The sequence below is a fragment of the Paramacrobiotus metropolitanus genome, unplaced genomic scaffold (genome assembly GCF_019649055.1).
Source record: "Paramacrobiotus metropolitanus isolate TYO unplaced genomic scaffold, Prichtersi_v1.0 Parri_scaffold0000002, whole genome shotgun sequence".
NCBI classification, from domain to species: domain Eukaryota; kingdom Metazoa; phylum Tardigrada; class Eutardigrada; order Parachela; family Macrobiotidae; genus Paramacrobiotus; species Paramacrobiotus metropolitanus.
In genome coordinates, this window is record NW_026570222.1 from 1807041 (window position 1) to 1826448 (window position 19408).

The 19408-nt window shown below is 42.5% G+C and overlaps 5 protein-coding genes across 11 annotated transcripts; 2 read left to right on the forward strand and 3 right to left on the reverse strand.

Moving 5' to 3' along the window:
* Positions 1 to 100: 100 nt before the first annotated feature.
* On the forward strand, positions 101 to 4716 carry LOC129585104 (uncharacterized). Of its 4 annotated transcripts, none has more exons than XM_055477651.1 (11): positions 101 to 371; positions 637 to 803; positions 1093 to 1204; positions 1303 to 1438; positions 1519 to 1630; positions 1752 to 1907; positions 2146 to 2643; positions 2785 to 3012; positions 3234 to 3749; positions 3911 to 4166; positions 4242 to 4716. In XM_055477651.1, exons 1-11 carry the CDS (start codon positions 233 to 235, stop codon positions 4550 to 4552), a joined length of 2631 nt encoding a protein of 876 aa, XP_055333626.1. In that variant the 5' UTR covers positions 101 to 232; the 3' UTR covers positions 4553 to 4716. The 4 variants fall into 4 exon arrangements, with proteins under 4 accessions (XP_055333626.1, XP_055333635.1, XP_055333644.1 ...); XM_055477660.1 differs by having other exon boundaries at positions 229 to 463; XM_055477669.1 differs by having other exon boundaries at positions 229 to 463; positions 641 to 803.
* Positions 4412 to 8266, reverse strand: LOC129585124 (dihydrolipoyllysine-residue succinyltransferase component of 2-oxoglutarate dehydrogenase complex, mitochondrial-like). 2 transcript variants are annotated; one of them, XM_055477689.1, is made up of 14 exons: positions 8037 to 8266; positions 7186 to 7291; positions 7042 to 7093; positions 6897 to 6954; positions 6652 to 6704; positions 6515 to 6589; positions 6342 to 6397; positions 6166 to 6271; positions 5776 to 6077; positions 5603 to 5700; positions 5405 to 5535; positions 5184 to 5335; positions 4901 to 5068; positions 4412 to 4827 (listed from the first exon to the last, which is right to left on the reverse strand). In XM_055477689.1, exons 2-14 carry the CDS (start codon positions 7273 to 7275, stop codon positions 4693 to 4695), a joined length of 1476 nt encoding a protein of 491 aa, XP_055333664.1. In that variant the 5' UTR covers positions 7276 to 7291; positions 8037 to 8266; the 3' UTR covers positions 4412 to 4692. The 2 variants fall into 2 exon arrangements, with proteins under 2 accessions (XP_055333664.1, XP_055333673.1); XM_055477698.1 differs by having other exon boundaries at positions 6897 to 6951; positions 8037 to 8265.
* A 516-nt stretch (positions 8267 to 8782) lies between these two features.
* On the reverse strand, positions 8783 to 12174 carry LOC129590039 (mothers against decapentaplegic homolog 4-like). Of its 3 annotated transcripts, none has more exons than XM_055485017.1 (5): positions 12087 to 12174; positions 11735 to 12021; positions 10973 to 11168; positions 10268 to 10746; positions 8783 to 10121 (listed from the first exon to the last, which is right to left on the reverse strand). In XM_055485017.1, exons 2-5 carry the CDS (start codon positions 11978 to 11980, stop codon positions 9402 to 9404), a joined length of 1641 nt encoding a protein of 546 aa, XP_055340992.1. In that variant the 5' UTR covers positions 11981 to 12021; positions 12087 to 12174; the 3' UTR covers positions 8783 to 9401. The 3 variants fall into 3 exon arrangements, with proteins under 3 accessions (XP_055340992.1, XP_055340999.1, XP_055341005.1); XM_055485024.1 differs by having other exon boundaries at positions 12091 to 12157; XM_055485030.1 differs by lacking the exons at positions 11735 to 12021; positions 12087 to 12174 and adding an exon at positions 11529 to 11666.
* Positions 12175 to 12320: 146 nt separating this feature from the next.
* LOC129590117 (tryptophan--tRNA ligase, cytoplasmic-like) lies at positions 12321 to 15086 on the forward strand. Its single transcript, XM_055485144.1, has 9 exons — positions 12321 to 12571; positions 12698 to 13000; positions 13103 to 13211; positions 13272 to 13391; positions 13456 to 13638; positions 13701 to 13914; positions 14072 to 14245; positions 14501 to 14641; positions 14747 to 15086. Exons 2-9 carry the CDS (start codon positions 12850 to 12852, stop codon positions 14903 to 14905), a joined length of 1251 nt encoding a protein of 416 aa, XP_055341119.1. The 5' UTR covers positions 12321 to 12571; positions 12698 to 12849; the 3' UTR covers positions 14906 to 15086.
* Positions 15087 to 15122: 36 nt separating this feature from the next.
* On the reverse strand, positions 15123 to 19356 carry LOC129589982 (exportin-5-like). Its single transcript, XM_055484928.1, has 3 exons — positions 17597 to 19356; positions 16056 to 17454; positions 15123 to 15925 (listed from the first exon to the last, which is right to left on the reverse strand). Exons 1-3 carry the CDS (start codon positions 19093 to 19095, stop codon positions 15332 to 15334), a joined length of 3492 nt encoding a protein of 1163 aa, XP_055340903.1. The 5' UTR covers positions 19096 to 19356; the 3' UTR covers positions 15123 to 15331.
* Positions 19357 to 19408: the final 52 nt, after the last annotated feature.

Here is a 19408-nt window from a genome sequence, read left to right on the forward strand (position 1 = left end):
CTTATCTGCGTGACTATGCTGATCATTAAGTACTTGTAACAAAATTACGTAGTTTACCCACTATTTTGAACTGTTTCCAAACAACGGCAGTACGAGTACAGCAACTTTTCAATAAAAAAAATAGTTTTATATTACCTGCACAAAGCAGTTTATGCAGTTCTTATTTACTACGTTTTATGTTTAGTTTTGTGGCCTGGAGTGTTTGTTGTGCGGTAGTTTCTAAATTAACACGATGTTAACGTTCGTTCCACGGCCAAAGTTCACCAAACTCAACCCAGGATGTCCCGATAAATCCAGCTTTTTACCGTCTCTCAAGCGCGATGTGTTCCGAAACCACATTCAAACTGTGATTACAGTTTTACACAATCTAGGTGCGCAGATCATGAACCCAAGCAATCATATTTTGGGCTCGTATAATTCTCCTACTGCTAAATAACGGATATACAGAACTATGGAACAGCGAGTAAGAATTTGCAAAAATAAAAATCAAATCCTAAATTTTATGGTCTGTTCGTTTACAAAAACGAAACTATAAATTGCTTGTTGCTAATTGTTTCCGTAGAAAACTTTGGTTTGAATAAATTATTCGTTTGCCCCCTTTGTTAAAAGGAATCAGTGCTGTAACGTTTTTCGTAGCTAGCTATGGGGAAGCGGACAAGAAACGGTTCACTGTCCCATCATCGCAAGCGATATTTACCGATGACGCAAATAAAAATCTTGGCATATGTATGCCAGGATTCTCAGGCATACCCCCGATTGAGCCGACGGATGTCGAAAAGGTCATCGCCGTGGTCAGCGATATGGTATGCTAGATTATGTAGTCAGATTTAAATCACCTTTTCAACTGATTACCTGAGTTAAAGCTGAGGGTTGAAAAAACCTGAGAGTTGATGTCATACACAAATAACACAATATTCTTTGACAAATGTGCACTTTGCACAGTACGCGCAGCAAGTACCAGCAGCACAACACATCTTCGATGTATAACTTTATACGAGTATCGTCCCTATAACATATACCCTACCTAGTATAAATAATGTGGCCATTGGCTGATGACCCGCAGTACGTGACTGCATTTTGGAAATTTAACAGGAAACGGAGTATCTTCGTCTGATACATCAGTTCGAATTAATCCATTTTCGTCGAATTAAATATTATGAACAACACCCCAGAATGGTGTTTTTATTCCGGCGAAATTTTGCCAGTAAGCGTTCCCGTCATTAATGGCTTTGACTTTCAAATTTGCGAAACTCGTCAACCGTGGATGATGCGACCGTACGACCGTTGAAACTTGTTGTACAGGAAAAGTTACCAAATGCCGAGCGGAAGGATTACGAAAGCTAAAAGGAGTATTTAATCAAACCAAAGAGATCCATCAGCGCTTATTTGAGCGGAAACGACACTTGACGAAGCTGCGCACAGATAACTGCAGAATTCAGTGTGGTTATTCTACATATGCATGACTTGAAACAGTTGCGAAATTTTTAAATTGCATATTTCGCTACATGACTTTTGCAGAGGACTGGTCGAATCTGTGGCGAAAGAAACGGCGGCCATTACGAACCAAGTGCTTATGTATTACAATCGTCGTTCAGAAAACAAGAACGCCATAACGAATGCAATTGAAAGTGTAAGTACTAGCAACCTCAATTATTTATACAACTATCAACAGCTAAGTTTTAGTACTTATCCAGCCACCAAACCAGAAAACTGCCGATTAATTGGATTTTTTTGCTCGTGTCTCCTGTCAGGTTAGAGCCACAGAAGAGCGAATAATCAACATCGAAATAAATAATGCTCTGGAAATTGAAGACTGGGACGAAGAAAACTACGGTTTGCAATGGAAAGGTTACGAAAAAGATATTTCACACGCTGAAGAACGGAATAATTCATTAATGCATGCCGAAGTATAGGTCACTTCATAAGATACGACCAAGATTTTACCGGCACATCATTTACCGTTCACCCATCATTACGAAACTGAAATGTATTATGACATTGCCGCCGTACATATACAATCTTTTCTTCATGTAGCTGGAATTTAACGGTAATCAGCTAGTTAATATTTACTTTGGACATTTAGGACAGCATTGATAAATTAACTTCAAATTTTTTTCTTCCAGCTTGTTTTCTTATATTTTTCAGGCCATCAACAACTATCAAGCGGAAGAACAAATTTACAGTGGTCAAATCACAGAAACATTTCAGGAAATCGAGACGCTGCGCAGCCAATACGAGCAGAGCCTCAGCACACTGCGAGCACACCGGGAGGTTAACGACGCCACCGAAAAGACACTGAACAACGTCGGAGCCGACCACGACGAACTGACCTTTACCAAAACTGACATCGAACATTGGTCAGCGCAAATGTACCATCCGCACGTAGAAATTCCCGTCGTCAACGCGGGCTCCATTCCGCAGACGACGGCAGACTGGGAACTGGAGCAGGAGGAAATGGCGGAATTTGCGCGGGAAGGGGAAAACAAAATCATCACCGATATTCCGCAGTTGTTTCAGGCCGCGGCGGGTGTTACCGGGCAAACCGGCGAGAATGGGCAAATTGTGGGTGGGCTGACTGCAGAATGGGATGAACTGATCGATTCTTTGCAGGCCGACGCGGACCTGGAGAACAAAATGAAAATGGTAAGTAACAAGTCCGGAAGTATCAAAGGCTCGCCATTCAAATTTTGAATGTTCGGTCTAATGAATGCATGAACAGTTCACTGTATTTCTTGCTGGTGCTTACCAGTTTTATTGATTAATACGCGTGCTCCTGTTGCGAAGATTGTGGAAGAAGAAGAACGCTTGCACAAGGAAATGCAAAAGAAAAAGCGTAGTTCAGCGGCGAAATCTAAAAAAGTGGAACGCTTCAAGAAATTGGCCGGTCAGCTGCAGGACGAAACTCGCTCCATCCAGCAAAATTGTGATGCTGTACATAACAAAATCAGTGACTGTGTGGATGACCAGCAGACTGTAATCGAAGAAACGACAACCCAGATAGATCAAATGATGGTAAACTTTTATTACCTAAATTCTGGTGAAATATTTTTCTATATACTACTGTGTAAAAATACACGACAAAAAACTTACATAGCCGTTTACTAGCCAATCAAAACGAAACATTTATACGATAATATAACGATGTACATTCAGTGTAGTGTGTGCATACGATGTATAATTATTTACAAACGTACATAAATATCTATAATATAGATGTTAAATTATATTTTCAGACTGCAATTTTGGATGAAAATGAGCATCTGAAAGAGCTTCAGGAACAATTCTCCACCACCGAAGCTGCGCTGCTTGAGTTTTCCCGAACAACAACGATGAGAACCGAAGATTTACAGGATGAGGCGGCTAACAATAAAGACGAAGAAATCGTGATAGTTGATCAAATCGAAACGGATGGCCACCGCATAAAACTGCTTGAAGCGGAAATTGAGTACGGAAAAGCAGTTCGCCTACAACAGAATGCTCTGCGTGAAGAAATCGCTGCAGAATGCGGAGAATTAAGCGAACGCATGCATAATACTGATGCACATTTTTCTGAGGTAACCCGAATCCTGGACGACGAAGATGATATCTTCGATGCGCTTTACCGACACACTTCCGCTCAACTGGGCGAAATAGCTATCATCTGTCAAGCGGCGCGTGCAAGTGTTAGTCATGCGCAGATCGTGCTCGAACAATGGAAGCAGCATACAGCAGCTGCTGTCGCGCTCGTTGAGGAAGCCAGAAAGAATTTTGTAAGTGAACGAATTTATGCTGAAACTGGTGACAGAAAATAAAAATTTTGAAGGTCAAACGCGAATTTCACATGCTCACTTCCATATGTACATGTACGTTCGAGAAATCGATGCATGGTTGTCCAGTAGATATCGATCTGATGAAGTTTTCTATAATGCAGCAAACGGTCTCCACCAAGGCGGCGACTTTCGGAAAGTATTTTGAGGAGGACCTGGAAGACTTCCGTAAATCCGTACTAGCCTACAAAATTCTTAGTCGAATCTGTCGTGACTATTCCGCCTACGCCCAGCATCAAACAGAGCCAGTTCTGGAAGCAGTGGATGAACTGACAGAAGCTATCGAAAAAGTCGTGCGCGAACGACCTCAAGTCAAAGCAGACATTTTAGCGAAAAAAGAAAGCTGTCGGAAGCACATAGGTGACTATAAAATGATAGAATACTATTCTAATTTTATTAGCCCAGTATCAAGCTGTGACGTCCTTCCCATTTCAGAGAGAATGATCAATTCCGGTCCGGCAGGGGAATATGCGTACAAGACTTGCACCACATTCCTGAACGAAGCATACACAACTTTGAAAGATTTATTGGTGGCTCTTTCCACCACCGCCCAGTATTCGACCTTCACTACGGTGCAGTGCCAAAAACTGTACGATATTGCGGAGCAGTTTGCCTGCTATTTACTCCGAAAACAGCCGGCTTTTGACATGGATCTTTTACCTCCAGTGGAATATGACAGAGGGGATACCAACATGCACAGTACCAACTATAAAACCCATCTACTATCGAAAATAAACAAATCATAGCCCATAACTGAAGAAACATTCCCTGTCTGAAAACAGATGACCAAACCAAAGTTTCCGAAAAGATTGTGGTCAATAAGGATCATCCACTCATGTTAGCACACTAAACTAGAAATCTATCACACAGAAAGCTACAAGAAATATTAAAGGTCCAAAAGCAAAAGTCTAGGGTCTTCGATAACCTGCTTGATTTTTTTTAAGAACGTTACTGCTTCCCGTCCATCAATCAGGCGATGGTCGTAAGTCAACGCTACGTACATCATAGGCCGAATGACCACCTGAAAGAGAGAGAAAGAAAAACGAAGTGATTAAGCCAAAACGTAATACCAATGTAATCCTTGAAGTATATACCTGGCCATTCACAGCCACAGGACGGTCATTGGTAGCGTGCATGCCCAAAATGGCCGACTGAGGAGGATTAATAATGGGAGTGCCGAAGAGCGAACCGAAAACACCGCCGTTGCTAATAGTGAATGTCCCACCCGTCATATCTTCAATAGCTAACGTGCCATCTCGTGCCTAATAAATAGAAACATCGGTTACTATTAATACTTTCAAAGAAATTAATTGAAGAGTTATCAGTTTAAATGCGAAAAGTCAACTCGCTAGAAGTACTGTGTTTCTTCAGTCTCACCTTTCCACTCAGCGCTTCCAACGTAAGCTCAATATCAGCATAGGACATATCTTCCACATTACGGATAACCGGGACCACCAGACCTTTCGGAGAGGCAACAGCCACACTAATATCAATATAATCGCGGTGAAGAATATCGGTCCCGTCGATAACTGGAAAAATACACGGCACACAATTAAGTATTAAAACCAATTTACCCATAAAGCTTTTCGCCATTTTACCTGCGTTGACGACCGGCTGATCTTGTAAAGCATAGGCAGCAGCTTTAATAAACGGGGACATGAATCCCAGTTTAACCCCGTGCTTTTTCATAAACGCATCCTTGTATTTGTTGCGCATCTCAATAATGTTTCTATCAATCGGATAATATTATGATAACATCGAGCATGGAGATTCAGAAATATCCAATTCAAACTTACGACATATCCACTTCATTAAAAGTTGTAAGCATAGCTGCAGTGTTCTGAGCCTCTTTTAGTCGCTCTGCAATCCGCAGCCGCATTCTGTTCATCTTTTCCTACACGCCGAAAATTCACGAACAATTTAATTACTAAATCAAATCTATTAACGAAAATTTTATTAGACAATTTACCCGGTGCTCCGAGCGTGATCCCGAAATGGCACCAGCCTTAGATTGTGATGCAGCCGGTGTAACCGGTACAGACGATGTTGGCTTAGATTTCAGAGGCTCCTTCGGTGGAGCGGGAACGTTTGGTTTCTTTGTTGGAATAGGTCCGCTCTGGGCATCACCCTCCCCACCTTTCGCCTTCTCCCCTTCAGCGCGTTTCGGCTTCTCTTCACCCGACGGCTTCTCTTTCTTTTCTTCTTTGGCTTCTTTTTTCTCTGGCTCTGCTTTATCTTTAAGCTTATCTGCAGCCTTGCCAGATGTAGCACCTGTTTGTAGTTATCGTTAATTCATCGTATCTCCTGTACACTAGCTCATATTTTCATCCTTGATCCATCTGCGACTCTTCGGACTTACCTACGCGAATTTTATACAAAGCAGCCCCTTTGGTCACTTTCTCGCCATCTTTCACCAACAGTTCTTCGATGACACCGGAAACTTGTGATGGGCATGGTACAGCAGTCTACAAGATCATATTAAAATGATCCTTTAATTCATAATAAAATGGACATTCATGGTTATACTGTACTGACCTTATCCGTTTCGATTTCACACACAATATCGTCTTCTTTAATCTGATCGCCCACGGCTACAAAACAACAACATTTCCATATCCGTTCATTTTAAAACTGCCTATGGGAACATGCATCCTGTTAGTTCTACAAGTGACGTAATTAATACAGTACTGTACAATACAATACAGTACCTTTATGCCATCTGACATCTCCTTCGGAAATGGAATCAGCAAAAGGGGGTGTGTTTATTGTCCGAATTTCGTCATCTAGCAGCAAAACAGCGCTAGAGATTTTTCGAACATAGGATTGGTTTCGCGAATAAAATTACTCAGAAATGCCGTAGTGCGAAGTGGCCGGTAAAAGAACCGCAACACCGCTCTCCTGTAACGAAAGCACAGTAACGACTTGTACTTCAATTTTAAATCAAGGTTAATTACAACACTGAAGTACGTAATGAACTGATAGTCATATTCTACACTGAAAACACTACAAAATTACCACGGGTAATATATGTGTATAATTATCGTATATTTACATATTTTACTGGTTTCTGTAATAGGCAAATGCTCTCACCTTTCGACGCATATTCCAGCAGAAGAATGTGTGCGGTACAAAGGCGATGTACGGTCTGCTGAGATTTTTATTAGTCAATTTGACATTTATAGATTGAACGCAGTTACGCAAATACAGTAACGAAAATGGACTGCGGGCAACGTGCCTGTAGTATTAGCTTTCCCGACTCTCCCGACTGATAAACATCGAGCAGGAACCTGCACAAAAAAGCGCTTTGAAGTTTTGAACTTGTGACTTGTCATTAGAAAAATGGAAAATGCTGTAATATGCACAATCCCTGCCCACAGACCTGCTGCAGATACGATCGAATGGGAGATGCGGACAATCCGGAAATCACCGATTTCCGGCTGGCTAAATTACAGGCGTTCCGCGCCAGCATGTTTAAAATGAGCGCACTGAAACGATACAGAATTATATTACTGTACTTATAAGTCTACAAGTACATTCTCAGCTGCGCTTTGCACATAATCAGAATACAGTGACTTGCCACAGTGTATCAAGAATATAAAACGTTTGTCAGAATGTAAAATCAGAAACAGAAACTATTGTAAATAAATGTGTGTAGAATGATTAACACATTTAAAAATACAGATTTTGGGAGAATGCATGATTGGGTATCCACAAGGTCCAGCTGGCAGCAGCGACAAATCAATAAATATAAAAAAATACCTTTCAACAACAGAGAACTGTAATGAAAGTTACAGAAAAGCGCGCGAAGAACTCCAAAATCAATCTTATCATAATGTAACAACGGGAATGCAGGTGTGTTCATAAATCTTATCAACTATCTAATTGTAAGTAGAGAGGAAGCACATTTCATCTACCAATAACGGCGCCAATAACTGAATAACGATATTATTTACGGTTTTACCAATAACGGCGCCCGACACCCCTACATCCCTACCGCAAAACAGCGCTGATTAAATCTGAGTGGTATCATTACTGGGTGAAACGTGGGAATCTCAAAAGAAATTAAATCAATCAACGGGCACATATCCGGTGAGATCAATTATTATTATCCCTGTTACAGTGTTACCGAGGAATGTACAGCAGCTCATCCAAGCCAAGCATACGATTCACACAGGATTCACATTTCACACTTCCACGCAGTACTGAGACTACCGACTACCGAGTACTCACCTAAATTTCAGGCTGATGGTAGCTGAAAAATAGCGTTCCCAGGAATAGTGTCAAACTAAATGACTAGTCGCTCCCCAGCAAAATCTTTAATAAACCCAGAATTTCCAATCAGAAGTTCGAAAATAATGATTTCCAGTCTAGTCACAGCGCTTCGATGAGTACGGTAGACAACAGCAGAGGCAGCGAAATGAGTCTCCCACTTTTACAGGCAAGGGCGACTAGCAGAAGTGTGCACAGTGCAGTCGCCAGTCCCGACAGCCTTCAGTGGCATATCCCTCAAACATACGTAACTGCCATACAATACGTGGTCGTGAGCAAAGAAAGCATACGCGAAGCGACCGAGGCGCACTAAGCACAGTCAAAAAGTGCAAAAACACGATTTGATGCCGGCAATCCCAGGTAGTGCAGCTGCAGACAAAGTTAATTGAATTCTTTAACTTTTTCGACGCTTCATTATCAGCAACTCATTTGCTGGTAAAGAGCACATTCTAATTAGTTTCTTCAACGATCTTTATCAAACATACGATTCTGCTTCATAATCATTAAAGAGGAAATGCGCTGCGTGTAATGAGCACGTTGCCGGAAATAAAGATATAACAGAAGTGTTTCTGCTATAAATAAGCTGTTTACGGTATTTTTCATTTATGCTTACTGGTTGATTATTCTAGTGAAGGTATGCTTTTGTGTTTAGTACACCCAGAATTACAGAGTAGTGAGTACTGATACTTCTCAAACGATACCGCTTATTACTTCTCAAATGATTTTTCTAATGAGCTGCGCGTAGCACTCACATACATACGCAAGGTTCAAAACGAAAGCCCGACCGAAAATAGCATATTTCAAAAGCAGGCACTATTGTTTGAAAGATGCGGAAAACATGTACATAAAAAACAAGATAAAAAAGAACAGCACGGCAACGCCTAAAAGCCGGTGCAAAAGAGAAACGGTCAAATGAACAAATGCCTTGCCGCGCTTAGAGCTGTAAAAATGAAACATCCATTACTACAGTTGACCGAGCTTGGCAAAGGCTACAGTAGCCTTCCAAAGAAAATCTGTCACATAAAATACACTGTGTTTATACAAACAAAAATTCAAACTTACTAAACATGCACGCCAATAACAGTCGCAAAAACAACAAACGGAAAGAAATTCATCGATCCATCCAGATTCAAAGGTAAACGTTTGCCCATAAAGTTTATAAAAAACTGTTTCCTAATATGCTCTGGTTAAGCTGCCAAAAATTATCATAATACTTACGCAACTGTCAACAAACCATCATTAACAAAAAAAGAAGGTAGCAGAAATCCTTACTCCTTACTCCAAGAAATGTTCATCTCCGCTTCGTGACCGATCCTACACTATCCTCTAAGGGTATTCCGTCATCGTTCTGGGCTCATTAGAGGGCGCACTGCGCAGCACGTCATCCAACAGCTGCAATGCCCGATTAACATGAATCTCCACCCAGCATGGTGTTTCTTTAATGGTCTTTCTCTGGTAATCCGGCCCCCATCCCTTCAAAAAACTCAGCCGCAGAACGCAAAATTTTCGCAAATCATCGGCCCCAATGCCCGTAGAGGAACCCATAGTGATGGGAGGCACAGGGGACAAACTATTTGGTTGTCGGTGTCCGGTCACCGCGGCGACTTGCGCATGAGCCATCAGTTGCGTTCGTTCTAGCTGCTCCAGCATTTGACTATAGCAATACCGCAAGTCAAAGATTTTCAAAACCTGAGAATACGGATGAATCTTGTGGACCGCGTCGCCAGGAGAGATCCGGTCTTGTAACTGGATACGGACATTGCGATCCAGCAGGTAACTTTGAACGAAAACACTGTAGTTGTTATAGTTCTCCTCGCCCCCGCTACCCAGCACTCTCAGCCAAATGCCATCATCATCGCGATATTCCAATGAGACTCCATGACCGATATGCAGACGACAGCGTACAATTTTCTCGCCGATATTTGGATCTTCGCGATGCACATTTGTCAGTGACCCCAAGCAAAACCGACTGACATGATCTGGGTTGGAGAATCCATCAATCGTCACTGTTTTGCACGCGTGACGAACTTTAAATGTTTCACCAACCTGGGGGATACAAATTGCATCAGACATTTATTTCCCTACGCCAACATGAGTATTCGTTCCAAGCATTATCCAGTGCCGCTCAAAAACACGGTAGGAACGCTCTTTTCAATGGCTTACGCACATTAGTACGCAAACGCATATGTTACCTGGCGATCCAACTCGAAATATGCAATATTACACCAGTAATCCGGGGGTGGCTGAGATGTCAATGCCATCTGAAATTTCCGCTGCTCCCATTGATCTTTCTCAAGCTGTATGAACGGTGCACCCGGATCGCCCAATTCCGGATTTGGCATTGGCCCAGGTGGATTCGGCTCTTCTCGTTCCCAGTAGCCTGTCGAAGTCGATGGTTGTTGATTATCCCGAATGAAAACTGCGTCGGGACCCATCGACGGGAACAATCCATGTATCTGCGGTTTCTGCTCGTAACCATTGAAATCCGGCATAACACCATTGTGCACTAAATTACAGTTCGGTCGATTCTCCATTGCTGACATGGTCGGAGGTGCCAACATAGGATGCAGCTCCGGTTGCGGAATTCCATGCATAAACCCCCGTGAAGGCACCATGGGCGGCAATCCATTGTCGTAATCGTACAACTGGTCATCACGATGGTCCTGCAATCCTGATGGATTTTCGGAAGCATTAACAGGTGTTGCGTTAACGGGGCGCGAGTACAAAAGTCTTAAATTACTGCACTCAGCAAATCTAGCGCAAGTGTCAGCATTTTTTATTTCGCATGTTATTTTACGGTTAAGTGACGAGTCATTTTATCGCAAACATATACTACAACAACAAAAACATTAAATTTAAGGCTATCGAGCATAAGCAAACAGATGCTGCAAATTTACCTAAGCCGGCAAGGTTCAAATCAATTCCTGGCGAAATGACTCGTTCATAATGATAAGGATTGACGCACACACTGTCTAGCTTCCGGTCGAAAGCAAACTGGCAGTAATCGATGTTCTTCAATTCACTCTTTTGAATGTCATGCCATCGCCAAATTCTTGCATATATTACATGTGGAAAAACCTTTTTCCCAGCCACCTGCGATATAAAATCAACATTCAGCAAATTTCCTGATATTCATCTTTTAAATCCCAAATGTCACAAAGCCTTAAAGTCATAACAAATTAAGTGGCAATAAGGGAAAAATCGTCAGTACGATTTACGAACATCTCTTCTCAAATTTACAATAATTATACTGCTACAGAATTGTTAGTTTTACACTAAAACGCTGAAAAAATATTCAGTAGTACGTAGTAATCAGCAATTTAAAAAAAAATAAAATTAATGGTAAAATCGACCATAAAATACTGTATATTGTTACATTACAGCTGTACAAGTAAGTATCTGTACTCGTATTCGTAGCAAAAGCAACAAGTGGAAATCGAAATAAGTACTTACATTTTCCTGTTTTTCCAGCATATGTACATACAGATACACATATTTTCCAATAAGTCAAAGCCAAGGATACACTTTAACTGCACTGTTGGAGCCTGAATTGCATATTTTCCTCGAAATCAAATTAAGGTTGTCGCGCATCGCGAACTTGTGCGCACGAACTAAATTAAGTGTAGAAAAAACGGTTTAAAGTACACATTCAAACAAACCTGCAGCCTCCCATCCAAAGTCCGAGGGATAGTGGCGCATCTCGTTGCGTGAGATCCGTTCATTGTGATGGCTTGGATAAGCGCATCTAGTTCATCTGGTTTGTCTTTGAGTTTTTTCACTAAGCATTCAATGGCACGTTTGGCAAAGGCTTCCGATTCACCACCCTGTCTGTGGCACATCAAACTGTGCACGATGGATATGCAAGCGTCTGATGACGAAGTTCCATTTGAGTTTGCGTTAGGCATTCTCGATCAGCTGGGTGATCAATACGGCAATACCACATTCACTGATAGGGATATTAAATTTCAGTCAAATCATTGTGGCTAGTGTATAGGATTTCAAAGGACTTACTGACTTAAATCACCTGCAAAATCAACAGTGTGGGAGTCAAAATTTTGTTATTTTGTAAACAAAAGAAAGATGGATGCCAAGAAGCGAGCAATGCAGCCTAATAAGAATACGTTTTCAGAGCATGCGTGTCGGTGGTAATGAACAGCCGCACTTCGGGCAGTTGTTCCGTTAGGCTGATTTAAGTGAATCATCCGGAATGACGACAAATGTGCCAGATTTTGCATACGTTTCCATTGATTTCGTAATACACAGAGTTTTAATGCTTTTTGTCTACATTCTACAGTCCTTTTCCTACATGTAATAATCCTCATCGTCCCCGTTTATCAATACATTCTTAGCAAAATTGTTCTTTTGTTTCAACAGCGCCAGTTGAACTTCTGCGCAGTCCTAACGTGATCGATGAGAATAAGTCAGACTTTTTCTAAACCGGACCTCTGCAAACAGCTTTTCGGGCTTTGATACCAGCTAGACCGTATCAGCTGTATGTAAGTAGTACGAATCGTAAGTTCTCTAATCCTGGTTTATTCGCTTCGTAATAACTACAAGCCGCAAGCGGACCGTGTTTGTTTACATACCCATCATTATACCATGGTTGATCAATCTCGGAATAGGTTTGCCTCTTGGCGATAAAATCCTGCCAAGGAGTCTGCACAGCTGACGTAATCGGCGATTGATAGCGCCGACGAAGTACCCAGTCAGTTGGAAGAGCGCCTTCGACAATAGGAAACGATTTTCTGGACATTGTTGGTTGGTTTGCGGCGAGATGGGTGACCAGGTTAACGGTGTTATTTCACAAGTGGAGAAGCTGCAAGTGGAGGACGAGGGAGCGGGAGACCCTATGGACGAGCAGACTGTGACACCGTGGTCGGTGCAGACCAGTTCGGCGGCCGGTGTTGACTACAATAAGCTTATTCGTAAGTAGAGATGTTTAACCAGCACGATTCATTCGCTATTCTTAGCGGTATACCCATCAATTTTACTTGAACGGTACCTCATTTTCTACTGCATTAATGCAGGGCAGTTCGGAAGTCAGCCAGTCGAGGATGCACTTTTGGATAAATTCGAGAAAGTGACAGGAAAACCGATGCCACATTTGTTGCGTCGAAAAATTTTTTTCTCCCACAGGTGAAGATGGCGTGGTGCAAGAATAGTCTCCATTGATGTAACAGGCGATTTTTTTTGCAGAGATTTGGATCAGATTCTGAATGTTTACGCTAGTGGAAAACCGTTCTATCTTTACACTGGTCGCGGACCGTCGTCGGATGCAATGCACTTAGGCCATTTGATCCCTTTTATTTTTACAAAGTATGACAGTGTTCGTTGATACTCGAATAATGAGTGGAAAACATAAATTTATTTTCTTGTATAGGCAGTTGCAGGATCTCTTCGATATTCCTCTGGTCATTCAGTTAACAGACGATGAAAAGTTTTTGTGGAAGGATCTGTCGCTGGAGAAGGCGAACGAACTGGCATATGAAAATGCAAAAGACATTATTGCAGTTGGATTCGACATGGAGAAAACCTTTATTTTCAGTGATCTGGATTTTATGGCGTACGTTTTCTAGTCGTGTTTAACGAAACCGGCGTTACTTGAATAACACCGGAATTTTGCAGACAATGTCCAAGTTTCTACCGGAACATATTAAGAGTTCAGAAAGCTGTGACATATAGTCAAGCCAAGGGTGTTTTTGGATTTATCCCCGATGATCACATTGGCAAAGTGGGATTTCCGGCAATACAAGCTGTTCCATCCTTCTGCTCGACGTTTCCTTTCATCTTTGGCGAGCGGAAAGACATCCCGTGTTTGATTCCGTGCGGCATTGATCAGGTATTGTACTTAATTTGTACGGTAATTAATTTTTTTCGGAAAATTATGTCTGTTTGTTTATGTTTCGATTTGTTTAGAAGAATGGCTTAGACTTTTGTTAAACCGTTGACCAAGCCATCGGTAATCACATCACGTCTGATATTGATGCTTGCTTTAGGACCCGTATTTCCGCATAACTCGCGATGTGGCACCGAAACTTGGCTTCTGCAAGCCATCATTGCTGCACTCCACTTTCATCCCTTCGTTGCAAGGCGCCCAAACGAAAATGAGTGCAAGTGACCCTCATTCGTCAATTTATCTGACGGATACTAACGCACAGATAAAGAACAAGGTGAGGAATTTAAGTTTACATTATTTTTAGTTGCGACAATGACCATTTCTGGATTTTTGTGTATTTTTTATATCGCAGTGGTGTTCATGTGAATATGTGAGTAATGTGATCATAGCCTTATTATTTACTCACTGTCGGTTACTCGTATCCGTCGTGCGCTGAAACTTGAAAGCATATTTTACTTTATGGTGTGTACAGTTTGCGACTTTAGCTTCTCATTGCTGCTTGGGATGAACAGGATATTCTGCGTTTCAGATCAATAAATATGCTTTCTCTGGTGGACAGCAAACGGTGGAAGAACATCGCGCTAAAGGCGGCAACTGTGACGTGGACATTTCGTATCAGTACTTACGATTTTTCGTGGAAGATGATGCAAAATTGGAGCAAATTCGTACCGTATGTTGTTAAATGTCTACGCCTATGCATACAGTCGCTCTGTAGGATTTAAAATTCACTGAAAATGAATTCAGCCACTGACTTGGAATTTTACAAATTTCATAGGACTATAGTACTGGAAAGATGTTAACCGGTGAACTGAAAAAGGAACTGATAACCATACTACAGACGTTGGTAACGGAGCACCAGCGTCGACGTGCAGCTGTCACACCGGAAGTGGTCAAGCAATTTATGACTCCACGGAAATTGAATTTCAAAGGATAAAAGATTTAATTTGTTCTCTGTGGATGTACCCATATTTAATTTATTGTTTTCTGCGAACAGGTTGTAATACAGAGGCCATAATCTGCATGTCATGAAAGTTTTCTGTTTTTGCTTTTCATGGATTTTCTCGGTACTAATGAGTTGGCAAATATCTAGTTTCTCCTGGAAACGTTTGGCTAAATGTTTGTATCGCTACATCCAAGAAGCCAAGGAACTTGGCTTTCCGTCTTTACTTAGAATTTGCAACAAAACAATCACAAATTTAAAAAAAATTATTGAAAACTCACTTACCATTACTCGCACAAGGCCCAAGCACGGCCCACTCGCACAAGGCCCAAGCACGGTTATAAGATAGATACAGACATACAGTACGGATCCTGTGATCAAAATAAAAAACAATGGAGAGATGTGCATGGAAGAATTTTATCACTTCGCTTGGTTAAGAAATAAACTAGGCAGATTCAAGTCCGAATTTACAGCATCGGCGCCAAAAGATTCCACATTCTTTGAACGATTTTTGAATTTCGGTTCCAGTCGCGGCATCAAAATCTCAACCTTTTCCAGTTGACTTAAAGGCTTACCAATGTGGCTGTTCACCAAACGCTTGAATGCCTCTCGTTTCGGTTTGGCAAATAAATTGTTGTTGCTGTCAGCCTTTTCAAATAGCATCTTGTCTAGCTGTTTGAAAGCCTGCTCCAGTTTGGGATCTGGCAGAGCATCGGATCGGAATCCAGCTTCAACTTCCACAGGCAGAATCGGCTTCAAAAAGTAATATACGGAAAGTCCTAAATTAATGAGGATCAGCTGATTGGCTTCGTGCTGACCATGCGCTCTAAGCGCAGCCAAAATACAGCGAATTATATAATCGGCTCCGCTAGGAGTAATCAGAATGTTTTCCTTCCGAACGGATACAGGAATTAGGAGGTGCGCTAATCGACCAAAAATCAATGACAGTTCACTATCAGGCCACCACAATCCATTGAAGACCGTCATCAGTAACGCATTGGCAACAACGGGGTCCTGCAAAAAATAACAGTCATATTTTTTATTACCGCGGAGCCAATGATATAAGCTCACACTTTTTATCGTAAATTCTTCTCACAGTTGTGCTTACAGTAACGAAATATAAGATTCCATACGTATTAAGTACCTGCAAAGAGAGAAGGCCAAGTGGAGAAATTTCATCAGCGTTCTTTTTCGGCGCTTTCGCCGCTTGTGGTTTGGTGTTTCCTTCCTCGTTGTCGGAGGACTCATCTTCCATCATTTCGGTGTCCTGCACTTCAGCCACACTGGAATTGTCGTCGGAAGCTCTGTGTTGATCACATAAGATTCTCTGAAGGATGAGCGCGCAGTAATCTTTGGTGAAAGCCCGCAACAGCACTGTCAGGAGAATTTCCAATTTCTCATCACTTTCAGTGTCCAGAGAGTTCCATGACACGTTCAAAATATTGCTTACGACAGGACAAAGCAGCTTAAGGACCGGAATCAAGGCGGTGTGGAACAACGAAGTGGGGCAACTGCGAATATAATGAGCAAGCAATTCTCGGACCAATGTTCGCACACGAAATAGTGGAACATATCCGGCGCAGACGGAATGGAAAACTGAATTTTCCAAGGATAAACGAAAATCTGGAATTTCGTACAATTCGCCGCCGTTACTTCGCCCGGCAAATCCGACGATTCGGCAGACACTCTCGAACACAGAGAACAGCCAATTCTGAATTCGGCGTACGTAGACGGGAACAGATTTATGCGAGGAGTAATCAACAAAAACGGGTTTTAATACAGTCTGCACTTCGCCTTCAGGTAAACTGAGCATGGTCTGGTTGGTCCTTAAGATGGAATCCGTTAACTTCGGAGAATGCAACTCAAGAATGCAGCGAATAACAGAGAAATTGTTCTCTAGGAACGGCTTCAGATCACTTGCACTGCAATTCATATGCATGCACGTGGACGCAATAACGCGGGAGCAGAATAAAATTTGATTCCTTCGGATAACCATTTCGCTGTCTTGGAATGTGGTATCCGACAGTTTATCCAATCCAAAAAATACTGCAAAATTCCCTGCGGAGGAGATGGCCCGGCAAAATTCTTCCGATAACCAAAACGGCACAACGGCTGCCTGGATTTCTCGGATCAGCTGACTTTTTTTCGCTTCATCTTGACAGTTTTTGGTGACGGTAATAAGACCGTCTAACAGGACGCACTGATCATCGGTCGACAGGCGATGTACAGGATCAAACAGCCGGCGCACAGTATTGACCAGATCGTCATAGCGTTGCAGCAGCTGCTTGGTCAGCACACGACTTAACGACGTAAACAAGTTGCGGGCATGTATGTGAAGGTCCTCCTTGGCTTCGTGTCGAACATTCGACGTCTGATCGATTACAGTGGATGTCAAGAGGAGGAGGTCATGATCGAGCACTTTAACCACCATGTCGAGGGAAGCGGATTCGTCCTGAGGTGGTGGATTGGGAACAAATGCCGTAACGAGTTTTGAAACAAGACTCAGTCGAAGTGACGTTAATCCAGCATCTGGCAGTTCTTTCCTGCAAGCAAGCAACGTTAACGCCAAATGTCAACGTGGCGAAAAACTGCGGTAAACATCTGCCTTTAATTTCTCTTTGACTGAGCAGAGGTAGGAGTACTTTTACTGGTAATGCCGAACACGCAATCATGAAAAGCACTTACATGTTGCTTTTGTCCATTTCGGTTAACTGAAGAATAAGCTGGAAAGCGCCTTGACGATGGCTAGTCTTAATGTCGTCAGGCACATTTCTGGTTGTTCCGTCCAAAAGTGTCAGAACAGCGGACCACTTGTTTTTGTCGGATTCCTGTTTGCACACCAGAGAAGTGACCAGTCCAAAGGAAAAATCCAGCGCTTCCTTCGGAAAAACGCCACTGATTTTTCGAATTATATCTCCAATTTTCACCCGTAATCCAATCAAAAATTCCCGAAACAAGCTTTCCTGATCGCCGAATTCCTGTTTAATCCATGGCTCTTCACTAAACTTATGTATCAACGCTAATCGCGAACACTGCTGCAACAAAATCAGCGCACTCGCTTGCACTTCCGGTTGAGTTTTCAGTACCCCATTGCTCCATAAGGGCAGCCATCCGCTCAACGCCAAACCGCAGATTACCGGACTGCCATTCTGCACTAGCTGCAGCAACATTTCCACATACTTCTGAAAATTTGCCTTGTACTGCGCAAGATACACGGGCAAATCGGGGACGGTAGCCAATTTCACAGCGATCAGTGAAAACACTGAGCAGACTTTTTTGGATAAATCCGCATCGTCCACGTTTTGTTCCGTATAATATGCCAGCATTTTTACTAGCATACTAAACCATTTATCCTCCGAAAACAGGCGCAACACCATGTGGATATCCTCTTTTTTCGAATATTTTCTATCCAACACGCAATCGAGAAATTCCATCACTTCGGCTTGGCAAAATGCCTGATTAATGGTGTTTGAGAATACTTCATCGAACAGCATGCCTTCGCCTTCCCACAAAAATTTCACCTGAGCCGATTCACCCAAAACCGCGCAGACGCGCAGTACTCCGATGGTGGCGGAGTGGTCGTTCTGCTGCAGGCAGCGCACGAGGAACGCAATGAAATCCGGCAGCATACTGGTGAAGGCCTCCGAGACTTCTTTGTGCCGTGCCGGAGATAAACTATGGAACTGCAGTAAATCCTCCACCAAACGGTGAAACATGAGAATAATCACATACAGCTGGTTGGGGCCTTGTGCACACAGCAGCTCCACTTCTTGCAGCATGGACGGCCAATGCTGTGGCCATTCACGTTTGACGATTTCCACGAGAATCTTGGCGATGCCATCCGAAATGTACCCATCGACTGAATCGCTCCCCAGTCTGGTGATCAACTGAATCGTGATGTCTTTGACGAACACTTTGTCCGGTTGGTCAAGATCGTTCCAGCTGTACTTCACGACGTCTTCGATCAGCTGCAACCCGAAACGCCGAAGAACGGGGTTGGCACCGATGTCGGCGCTGGTGGCGATGCGGAATCCTAGGTCGGTTTTCTGGTGAGAGGACAGCAATTTCTTCATTTCTTCACAAGCCTGGTATGCCTGCATTCTCTCGGCATTGGGCACGGATGGATCGCCCATCATGGAAATAATGCGCATTATCTGTTGGATTTCTTGAGCTGCAGCGTCCATGTTGAGAAGTCTGCAGATTCTCAACTCGTTCGCACGGCAAATTCTACAGGCACTGTCAGTGTCAGGCACATGAAAGCGCAAGTAGTCAACGGACGCTTATCGCGGGCTCATATTAGTATTTTACCATTACCCATCAAAACACAAAAGATGACTTTACTATTTTGAAACTATCCAAGTTATGATGCAAGTTTAACAAGAAAATCTCTGGAACATGAAAATAACAACTTCGGTAATTAGTGGAATAAACTGATAACAACTGAAAATAATTCCACATTAAAAAGAGTAGAGCAGTAGTGCAGCACTAATCTAGAGC

What these genes read in the sequence shown, in the direction of transcription:
- LOC129590117 (XM_055485144.1), top strand. Translation starts at nt 12,850, where the DNA reads ATGGGTGACCAGGTTAACGGTGTTATTTCACAAGTGGAGAAGCTGCAA. An exon ending in ATCCCTTTTATTTTTACAAA is followed by an intron (nt 13,392 to 13,455) that starts GTATGACAGTGT and finishes TTTCTTGTATAG; the next exon opens with GCAGTTGCAGGATCTCTTCG. An exon ending in AGTGATCTGGATTTTATGGC is followed by an intron (nt 13,639 to 13,700) that starts GTACGTTTTCTA and finishes GGAATTTTGCAG; the next exon opens with ACAATGTCCAAGTTTCTACC.
- LOC129585124 (XM_055477689.1), bottom strand. Translation starts at nt 7,275, where the DNA reads ATGCTGGCGCGGAACGCCTGTAATTTAGCCAGCCGGAAATCGGTGATT. An exon ending in TCAGCCGGTCGTCAACGCAG is followed by an intron (nt 5,336 to 5,404) that starts GTAAAATGGCGA and finishes GTATTTTTCCAG; the next exon opens with TTATCGACGGGACCGATATT. An exon ending in TGGAAGCGCTGAGTGGAAAG is followed by an intron (nt 5,069 to 5,183) that starts GTGAGACTGAAG and finishes TCTATTTATTAG; the next exon opens with GCACGAGATGGCACGTTAGC.
- LOC129589982 (XM_055484928.1), bottom strand. Translation starts at nt 19,095, where the DNA reads ATGGACGCTGCAGCTCAAGAAATCCAACAGATAATGCGCATTATTTCC. An exon ending in GAAATGGACAAAAGCAACAT is followed by an intron (nt 17,455 to 17,596) that starts GTAAGTGCTTTT and finishes GCTTGCTTGCAG; the next exon opens with GAAAGAACTGCCAGATGCTG. An exon ending in TTGGCCTTCTCTCTTTGCAG is followed by an intron (nt 15,926 to 16,055) that starts GTACTTAATACG and finishes TATTTTTTGCAG; the next exon opens with GACCCCGTTGTTGCCAATGC.
- LOC129590039 (XM_055485017.1), bottom strand. Translation starts at nt 11,980, where the DNA reads ATGCCTAACGCAAACTCAAATGGAACTTCGTCATCAGACGCTTGCATA. An exon ending in TTTGAACCTTGCCGGCTTAG is followed by an intron (nt 10,747 to 10,972) that starts GTAAATTTGCAG and finishes AAAATCCATCAG; the next exon opens with GATTGCAGGACCATCGTGAT. An exon ending in ATTTCGAGTTGGATCGCCAG is followed by an intron (nt 10,122 to 10,267) that starts GTAACATATGCG and finishes TGTATCCCCCAG; the next exon opens with GTTGGTGAAACATTTAAAGT.
- LOC129585104 (XM_055477651.1), top strand. Translation starts at nt 233, where the DNA reads ATGTTAACGTTCGTTCCACGGCCAAAGTTCACCAAACTCAACCCAGGA. An exon ending in TAACGAATGCAATTGAAAGT is followed by an intron (nt 1,631 to 1,751) that starts GTAAGTACTAGC and finishes GTCTCCTGTCAG; the next exon opens with GTTAGAGCCACAGAAGAGCG. An exon ending in ATTCATTAATGCATGCCGAA is followed by an intron (nt 1,908 to 2,145) that starts GTATAGGTCACT and finishes TATATTTTTCAG; the next exon opens with GCCATCAACAACTATCAAGC.